Genomic DNA, 10,081 nt, shown 5'->3' with positions numbered 1-10,081 from the left:
GAGGGAGGGAGGGAGGGAGGGAGGGGGATAGAGGAATAAGCCTTAGGATGGAAGGAGGGAAGGATGGAAGGAAGGGTTATTCTGGCTGGTTTACTGTGCATTGATAGAAAGGAAGGGGCGAAGGAAGAAAGGAAGGAATGAAGGAAGGAAGGGAGGGAGGAAGGAAGGAAGGGTACTTCTGGCTGGTTTACTGTGCACTGAAAGGAAGAAAGAAAGGAAGAAAGGAAGGAAAAGGGTAGGGAGGAAAGGGACAAAGGAAGGAAGGAAAAGTGAAGGAATGAAGAAAGGAAAGAAGAAAGGAAGGAAAGAACGAAACAAGGAAGGAATGCAGAAAGGAAGGAAGGAAGGAAGGAGATGATTAAGTGCATATAAATCCTGCCACATGTATGTTCTAATTCCATCAGACAGGATGATTTGATGCTTCTTCAATCGTAAAGGAAAATTTCCCCTTAGACCTGAATCGTGGTCGGTAGAGTTTGATTGGAATGATTCAGGCAGTCACCATGCATTGTACTCGACGCCAAAGAATCGGTACTATTCAACAAGACTATGTTATCAGTGAAGCCCACGTTTTGGCCCTTCTCAGTTGCGATTACATTTCATTCGACCTGTAAGTTAAGCGAAGCTCTCCGTCCGGACTTACGTTAATTGAGGCTATACAGAAAACTTATCCCGTTGTCTCGTATTATCAGCTTAGCTTCTCATCGGTCGTCCTTTATGAATTGATAGACGGCTTATCACCGGCTTTGTGTACCTTGTAAAGCCATATTGATATTCTATACACCGTCCGTCGTATTTGCACATCCGTGAAGCAAAACGTGACGTTGACCGAATTGAGGCCTGATCACAACGAGCATAAGGCCATGTTGATTTGATTATGTGGATGTCACCCCACGCGCATGAATTTTAGTCCATTTCCAAAAAAAAAGTTTTCGACCATATTGAAAATCGTACAAAGCAACCGCAAAATTAGCAAATATATGCCAAAGATGGCAAAAAAAATATTGGGGAACGATACTGATGTCCTTTAATGCGAAAATCAATTTCAAAGGAAAAGAAGGAAATGCGAAGAAATGAAAATGAATAGTGTAAGAATTAGGAGCTCTGGAGTGGAAACAGTAAGAAACCCCTGGCCCCGGGCTGGGATCGAACCCACGGCCCCCGGGCGCCAAGCTTACAATCCGACGCTCCTACCTAATCGGCTAAAAGGTCAAGATCCGTCAGACGATTCATGCAGTTGGTACCCCCCCCCCCCACTGTTACACTGGTACCGGTCTTGACGTTAATTCCCCGCTGTTTCCTCTCCCCAAGACGGCCTGCGGTGTTACTCGTGCTCGGTCACCGCCGGACACCCCTGCCGACACGACCCGGCCGGACTGGGGCCATCCTCCGTCACTCAGTGTGACGCCTCATCGGACAGCTGCGTGGTGAGTCAAACAAACAAACAAACAAACAAGCAAACAAACAAGCAAACAAAACAAGAAGACAATCAAGCAAGCAAACAAACAAGCAAACAAATATTTGTAACTGTCGACACCGTACAAATCTGACTCTTAGTCAAATACAAGAATGAATGGCTAGTATGGCATAGGTATGAAATTTTACAATCAATGGAGGAATTGCTAATATCTATACAGTCTATACATATATAATATATATTCCTACGTATATGACGGGGTTTGTCATATATATGTATTAAAATTGCTATTCAAGGTCATAGAGGTAAATCTAGTATAGAAGCTGATAGTCTAGTGTATAGTGATTTGCATATATTAATATATTGAGGACACAATCAAAAAGTGATATTCACCCTCAATTAGCTCTGGAAAAAATAGTCAAACCCTCTGGTCGGTAGTAATTTTTTTATATCTCCTTGTTTCTGTACTTAGTTTGTGACAGCCTATTTTGAGTTTTGTGATTGCGCTACGTGCGCCAAGTCTTTTTATGTTTTATTAAGACATAAGCTTTTTAGCATTGACAGTCTCACGAAAAACTGAATTGTCGCTAATTTCTTGCTGTGTTTGATATATACTAAACTCAATGACATGTAACATATAACTTTGATGAAAACAAAACACATAGTGGAAAAATACACTATAAAATATTATAAACAAATGGATTGTTGAGATACTTTTATCTAAGCTTTTTCTTTTTTTAAACTCTTAACATTACAGACGGAATACTCCTACTCTACTACGAACAAGTCTGTGACAGAGTTCGGCAGACATTGTGGCCACAGTCTCAGCTGTATAGGCTGTCTTCCATTACCTAATACTGGTACGTATATTCTAACATTACCTAGCAATTACCTTATACTAGAACTATCATTATATGTTTTCCCACATTTAACCATTACTTAAGGCCACAGCAAGTAATTTTTATGGATGGCATCAGCGCATACTTTAATTTTCGCCTCATTTCGGGGAAAAAACAAGAAATTTTGCTGTCCTCCGACAGTGGTCAACATGCTGAAAATGGGCAAAGATATCTGTTGCCATGCCGGAAGGTGGGTGGTAGATAAATATGAAGAGAGGAGACAAGAAAAGGCTCTGATATAATGTTTTGTTTCTTACTTTGATGCAATGATGTAGTTAATTCCTTTTATATGTGATGGTGGCTGTGTATACGTGATGTTCTTACTGAGTCAAAATTTGAAAATGTAAAAATCTTGTTTTTTTTTAAGCCCGCCTTGTTTTTTTCCGCCCTACCGCATTGGATATTGAATCTGCGGAGGATGTCATCCATTTACTTGCTGTGGCCAAATATTGGTAGTGGAATGACCGTATACTTGCTGTATACATTTTCATTACACACTCAGATTATGCATTTGAAACATATATAAATATATATATATAGCGATGAATGAAAGCGCCGCTTAATCATTTGAAAAATAAACTACAATACGTTTTAATAGATAAATACTACAAGTCTTTACTCTACTGTTAATTCCCTGTCCCCTGCATAATAGTACGGTCCAAAAAGTGGTCGGTTATTCTATTAACCGACCACTTTTGAGGTTACGGCCTGATAACCAATGGCAAATGGACCTTCTGATTGGTCGACGCCTCCTGGCTATATGATAATGATCATTACTTAGGCCATGTTGATTTGATTATATGGATGACATCCGCGCGCGCATGGATTTTCGGCCGTTTCCAAAAAAAAAGTTTTCAACCATACTGTAAATCGTACAAAACAGTTGCAAAATGAGCAAAAATATACCGTAAGTTACAAAATAAATAAAAACTATACCAATGTCGTAGAATGCCAAAATCAAACGAAAAAAGACGAAATTGTAAAGAAATGAATTTGAAGAGTAGATTATTCGCCAAACCATATTCTGTGCCATTTGTTCAACCTTCATGACCGCGTACATTTCATAATGAAAACAACTTTTTTTTTGCAAAACTTTTTTTTTATTCGCACGCGCGCATCAATTTTTGGGCTCCCAGAGGATGTCATCCATATAATCAAATCAACATGGCGTTACCTCTATCTAACAGACAAGGCAGTTTGTACCACCTGCTGCAAGACGGACTTATGTAACACCGACACTGGCGTCACTTCCGGTACAACCCGGACAGCACGACGTCATTTCCTGTTGTGGGCGGCATCGTCTTTGCTGTCAACGATACTTATGATTGTAAATCACGATTAATCATGTTCAATAACCAAACATAAGTGTTTAGAGTTAAAACTTTAGATCCAACACAAAAATTCTCTCACCTACATGTAGAGCTTTTGACCAGTCACTCTGGTCTTCCTCAGTAGACTGACCCAGTAGCTTGTCACGTGGCTTCCTTGAAGTGTGACGTCAACACTGGGCCAGAGGTATCTTGTAGACGATGTCGGCCCCCGTCGCGGTTGACGCCACACTTCAAAGAAGCCACGTGACAGGCCTCACTGGGTCAGTCTACTGAGGAAGACCAGAGTGACTGGTCGAAAGCTCTAGGTGAGAGAATTTTTTGTGTTGGATCTAAGGTTTTAACTCTAAACATGTAACTATCAACACAGATGAAGTTTCATGATACTATAATTATGTTAAATTCACTACAATACATTCTGCTGTTGGAGCTATACGTGTAGCACAAATACGATATGACTACGTCGGTTTAATATGAAAGAAGACGGATTTACATTGTAAATGAAACGCTATGAAATGGAATATACGATATCATAATGATGAAAGATATAGCTTTTTATAATGAAGAAAGTAATAAACTACCACGACTGTTAAGGCTCTATAATTCTATTATTGTTAAGGCTCTTTAATGTTGACATGTTAGTTGTCTTACCGCGTAAGTGATACCGGCCCTGAACGCTAGGGGGCGCACCAGCACCACAGCGTCAGTACGGTGCAGTCTGTTAGTAGTGAGTGTTCGAAGGATAACGTTTGTTGGAGGCACAGGATGATAAAAAGCTAAATTCGGCCATGTGCAAACCTCAATCAGTTTTGCTGTTGATAACCCAGGATCTTGTTGCCATACATTGTACCAGTTACAGTTGTTGAGCAATAAACTTGATTTGATGATCTGATGTGCAAACCAAACGACTTTAAAAACAACAAAATATTCAACGATGATTTTTTAATATAGCCTGGGTCCTCAGTAGTTACCGCCGGCTCCTATACATGTACAAATGCATGTATGGTAGCCAGCGACAGTAGGAAGCCAGCGGTAGCTACGGAGGATTGCACCCAGGCTAGCTACTTCAGTCTTGTCCTACAACATTGTGACAGAATTTGCCTATTTTCTTTAAATAAAACGAGAATGTGCAAGTAGTATACTAGTAAATGTGAAATGGATTAAATCTGAAGAGAGGTCAATAAATAGCATTGTTCGTACTTCATCTAGTTCGAATGACCAATTACTTAGGGCACGTGACCTTATCAGTTACTAATAAGAAAATGCCAGAAGTCTATATCGCCCCCCGTCCCTGATGTAGCTTTTACTATATTGAATTCAGTATACGAATCGACAGATTACTAATGTAGTTTTTCAAATAACTGAGTCTCCAAAAACCCCTAAACGTAGCCTCCACGAGGCCTTCCTAAGGGGTTATGACTATGAATGAATAGGTGGATACTATTGATAGACCGATCCCGTAACCCCGCCCCCCTCCGTCAAACATAGAAATGCAAATATTTGAAGGATACGCATCCACTCTCTCATTGGTCGAACAGGTAATTGCCATGCTATCATTGGTTGAAAAGTTAATTGTGATGGACAACCAGGATCGGTCTGGACTTGAGTGCAGAAGGGTAAAATTTCTGTCCAACTCCCGGCAAGTTATTATTATTTGCCTAAATTTTACAATTTTTCAGCCGGCGTTGGAACTCTAGTGGAGATTATAGCCCTACTGACTTACCATTCACCTAGACTTAGTAATCAGATATATCACAGAATGTCTTTATTCTTATGTTCATAAGTTATGGTACAAGAAAATACACCACACGTTTTATTTAGGAAAAACAGATTTTGTATTAAACTTAATACATTAAACAGATAGACCTCTGTTGCAAATTTCGTATCAACGTTTCTGTACAAAAGATTTAACCAAACTACAAGGTTAAAACAGCCATGTGACTTCATTCTTTACCAAAGTTACAATCTTACATACAAGTCTGCCATGGAGATTTCTCTACAAGACGTCAACCCTCCATGTACGTACAACAACGCCCCCTTGCACATAAAAATAGAACAGCAGCCTCTCATACATAGTTTTACCTCAACTGTATCAGGCACTAGCCTGGGTACCATCCCCAGTAGTATATTCGCAAACTCTATAACCAATTATAGAGTTTGCGAATATACTACTGGGGATGGTACCCAGGCTAATCAGGCACTTCTGTACATAGGAATAGGAGCGCTACAAAAAATCTTGCCCACTGAAATTTTCCTAACTCCCCTATTCCTTCAATGGTACAGTCAAAATACTGGTCTGGATACTCACATCTGGAAGATGCCATTTAAATAAAGGGGTGTTACAGCTTCAGAACCTACATTGTACCTCAGGCATATACATGTACCTAGCTAACATTGGACTAAATGGATGGTTCACAACAAATTTCAACAGAGTAAGACAGCCAGGAAGTGGTTTTCAAATACAAGACAGTTACGTCCATTTAGTGATCTATTCTAGAAAAACAAAATCACAAGGACATTCTAGACTGACTTGCACATACAGCTACACTTACACTGTAAGGCATCACATTGTGAAAGCGTACACAACACGGTAGGTTTCATAGAGGAACGAAAATGATCTAATCTACATATTCAGCCACCCCTCTTTGAACCAATCCACTGCTTCTTGGACAGACCAATGAGACTGCTTCTTCACATCTTGAACCATTCTTCCAACCAATCATCTGACTTGTCATAAGAGACCAATGAGAACGCTTCTCCATGACACCCTCAAACGTGATTGGCCGTTGGCTATGATTAGAGGTACAACAGGTTAATGCTTATTTTTGGCAATTTGTATTTTTACTTTTGGCAGTAAATATTAGCAATGATTGTGACAGGTTCTAGTTGCAAATTCAGTACAAGTCATGGTGGAGTTCATATGTGGTGGGAATGACACTATAAAATACTTAGTACAAGCACTTGCTTGGAGGAAAGTGACATCAAAACAGCCAGAATTTACTAAAAAACATCAGAAAAATGCTAATTTAACCACTTTCCTGTACATTTAACTGTTCTATGGCATTTCATTATCATTGAGAAGATCATTTTTAATGCATTTTTGTATGTATCATAATCAGATTAAAATATTACATGAAGGCAGTATGAACAGCACAATTATCAGGAACAACGCACAATAATAAAATGATTTTTTTTCCTCTAGACCATCTTTTAAAAAATGGCTACCATGTGCTACCAACAGTTAAGACTTTGTCGATTTGTCGTCTTTTACAAAAATATTTCCCATGTACCTGCCGTAGAGCACACATTGTTCCTGAGTAAGACAAAGCATGGTACACATGGATTTCAGAACAATCCTCCTCATTCCAGAGTAAAAAACAACCTGTCCACCCCTATAACTGCAGTTATGTGGTCCACAGACCTGAAATTTTAAAACACTTGGTCGCTACCACTTTCCAATATAGGGTATGATGAAATTTCATCCCTCGAAAACAATTGGTACAGTCCTTGTTCAGGTTGAAGTGAATGCGTCCGGACTACAACACTTGACTTGAAAGGGGTTGGCAGGCTGTTTTTCGCACGGCGGAATAGGAAGGTCTGATAGAGGGAGGCACATATTGATTGAGACCACAAAAAACAATCTCCTATCTTACAAAATGTGTGGACTGTATTGGCTGTGCTAAAAACATGGAGGTAACAGTGTCAACAGCTCAAAAATATCAAATATATCTTTTATATATATTACAATAGTTCCTATACTATTATGTATAAATTACAAGATACCACAGTGATACAAGGGTGAGGGGGTCGATACTTACACAGATTTTGGGACTAGAAGGTTAACATTTTTTTTCATACTCTTGGCAGTGTTATATTTTGGTTCCGAAATTCTAAACCTTCTGGTTTGTTGCTTCCAGAGGATATAATTCTACACATGAATGAACCGCTACCCCTAAAAGGGCTACACTGTAGCCAAAACAGCTCCTACAAGACGCTCTAAGCAACTGTCTATGTTATAATTCAGCTACAAGTCAATGTTAGCATGGGGGTATCTTTAATAGCTCCATGGAGCGAGTCACCCTTGGCATCACTGTGGAAAACATCCAAGGAATATAAAAAAATGTGAGGATCCCACATGAAAACAGCAAGCTTTTCTACAACCCCCCTACCCCTTGGAAACAGGATTCCCTTCTCGAAATACAAGCATTTGTTATATACAAGTATAATTACAGGTGCTTGCTACAATTTTCTCATGAATATGCCTGTTGTTTTCATGTTGGATGCACATTTTTCTTCCCGAGAAGAAGGCTGGCACTTTAGTAGATACAGGTAGTTACAACTTTACAAAGGTAGAATTTCTCTCATTTCTAGTCGACCCTTCTCGTCGCCACACGACCCTTGGAAGGCACTTTTTTTGCTGCTCGCGATAAAACCCGTTTAAAAGTTCCTGCGTACGCCACTGCAGAAAGATTGGAACGACTGTACAGTGTCTGTGAAGGGACCGACCGTTGATCATGTACACTAGGGAGAGTCCGTTGCTGGTGAGGGGGGAGGGACGTACGGATGGAAGTAACTTCTCGCCGTGGACGGCGATGGCGGACAACTGTCGCAGTTGTTGTCGGACATATAATGACTTCTAGGCGTCGGCGGGGGTGGGTAGGGGTCCGAGTCATAGTTCATGTCGTAGTATTTCGGTCTCAACCCCCGTAACGGGTACGGTTCGCTGTCCTCGCAGCCATCCGTGGTACACGGCGTCGGAGGCGGGGGAACGTTTCTGAACTTGTAATGTTTGTACGATCTGACAGTCGACGGGCTCTGGGAGCTGTGCGAGGAGTAGAAGAGGTCTGCGGTGTACTGGGACCGGTCGGTGGCCGGGCTGGGCGGAGGGTTCAGCGTCTCGTGCGGGTAGTGCGTGCCCAGGGAACCCGTGCTGCTGGAGGAGGCTCCCGTCACGTGCGTACGGTCGTACAGAGGAGGCCCGCAACCGGATCCGGGTACAGAACTCGATGATAAACAAGTGGTGGCCGATTTTCCTCGCGACGTAGACAGGCCTGCACAGAAACATGAGACATTGTAAGTGAAGAAAAACCACGAATATGCTGAAAATCTTGTATTCAAAATGTACCTACAGCATACGGTACATGCAGTTTCAATCTTACGGCTAGTCCTCTAAGGCCTTATGTATCAACATCACCGATACTGTGTTAAAGAATTTTCACACTCAATCAAAATCGTTTGACACAATGAATAATTTTCCACCATCAAGTATACACTATTCCACCATAGAAACATTTTATAAGATGAGACGGTTATATTACATGTATATGAGAACTTTATTGACACAACAAATGTACAGCGAAATTCGTCTTTAACTAGACATACAGACAGACACGTGGGCACAACAAAATTGTCCTACGTACAAGACAATATATAAATCAACTTATACTACTTGTTCTAAGGTCTAAACATTCTTTGCTATATTTTACTGCATCATAAAAACACTGAAAGGCACACAAACCTGACACAGATCTTGGTAGGGAGTTTGTTCCCGCGCTTGGCGGTAGAGCCACCATCGTCGGCACGTTGCCGTTGGTTACCATGACGATATCGTTGGTGAAGCCGTCCTCCTGTTGCCGCTTGAGTCTCCGCCATACGAACACCATCATGAAGATGATGAGGACCGCCATGATGGCGCTGATCACCACGGCAATCGTCAGCGAGTTGCCGTCTTCGTTCCCGTAGCTCCGGATGTTGGTCGGATCTGGAAAATCAAGAAATACATCGTACATTAATCAGGAAAAACACTACCAACAGTGGAAAAAGAGTAACATGGTGATTGTCCAGAATTATGTGTGAACTACATTGTATGTAGGGACTGTGACCAGAATTATGTAGTGACTGTGCTTACCTCCAATGGACCATGCCAAAAATATGTCAGTTTTTGCTGCTTTTCCACACCAAAACTGTCCAATGCAATTTCAGGGTGGCAAAACTGGATTTACACACTCAATTTTCTGGTCATTCTTTTAACGTATTATGTTAAAACAGTCCTATCCCATAGCGCACTCATATCAATGAAGCAAAAATTCAATGTCGCTTAGGCCATACCAATTTTTTTGTTGTTTCTAAGATTTTTTCCAAAAAATAAGAAGCGACAGGGCAAATAAGAAAAAAACAGGCCAAGACACCCCATGATAGCCGGAAATGTTACAATATGAGCCATGAAGTGAACATACCAGGCTGGTTTAAAATTAAAACAGTATATTTTCCATGTCTGTACATACCGGTGCAGTCATCTTCATCAGAGTTGTCCACACAGTCCTGTTCATTGTTACATCGTTTCTCCTTCTCAATACACCGTCCGTTTCTGCACAGGAACTGGTCTGGTCCACACGTGCCTGTAGAGGGAAATGGACAGAGCAGTCAGATGTCTGTTC

At 40.9% G+C, this 10,081-nt stretch overlaps 2 protein-coding genes across 2 annotated transcripts in view; one reads left to right on the top strand and one right to left on the bottom strand.

The window, feature by feature from the left end:
- The window catches only part of LOC109481888 (lymphocyte antigen 6B-like), a 19,819-nt gene extending 16,148 nt beyond the window's left edge, over positions 1-3,671 (top strand). The window contains exons 3-5 of the mRNA XM_019784518.1: positions 1,301-1,427; positions 2,175-2,277; positions 3,504-3,671. Coding sequence (XP_019640077.1) covers positions 1,301-1,427; positions 2,175-2,277; positions 3,504-3,658 — 385 coding nt within the window. The 3' untranslated portion in view covers positions 3,659-3,671. The remainder of the gene's footprint in view (positions 1-1,300; positions 1,428-2,174; positions 2,278-3,503) is intronic.
- A 3,622-nt stretch (positions 3,672-7,293) lies between these two features.
- LOC109481815 (low-density lipoprotein receptor-related protein 6-like) overlaps positions 7,294-10,081 on the bottom strand; it is a 78,429-nt gene continuing 75,641 nt past the window's right edge. Inside the window, exons 21-23 of the mRNA XM_019784403.1 lie at positions 9,929-10,042; positions 9,163-9,405; positions 7,294-8,695 (exon numbers count right to left, since the gene is read on the bottom strand). Of these exons, the coding sequence (XP_019639962.1) occupies positions 8,166-8,695; positions 9,163-9,405; positions 9,929-10,042 (887 nt within the window). The 3' untranslated portion in view covers positions 7,294-8,165. The remainder of the gene's footprint in view (positions 8,696-9,162; positions 9,406-9,928; positions 10,043-10,081) is intronic.

This window comes from Branchiostoma belcheri, unplaced genomic scaffold (assembly GCF_001625305.1).
Source record: "Branchiostoma belcheri isolate BF01 breed outbred unplaced genomic scaffold, Haploidv18h27 scaffold58, whole genome shotgun sequence".
NCBI classification, from domain to species: Eukaryota; Metazoa; Chordata; class Leptocardii; order Amphioxiformes; family Branchiostomatidae; genus Branchiostoma; species Branchiostoma belcheri.
Note: the sequence above shows the minus strand (reverse complement) of the source record. Positions and strands in the feature narration are given on the sequence as shown.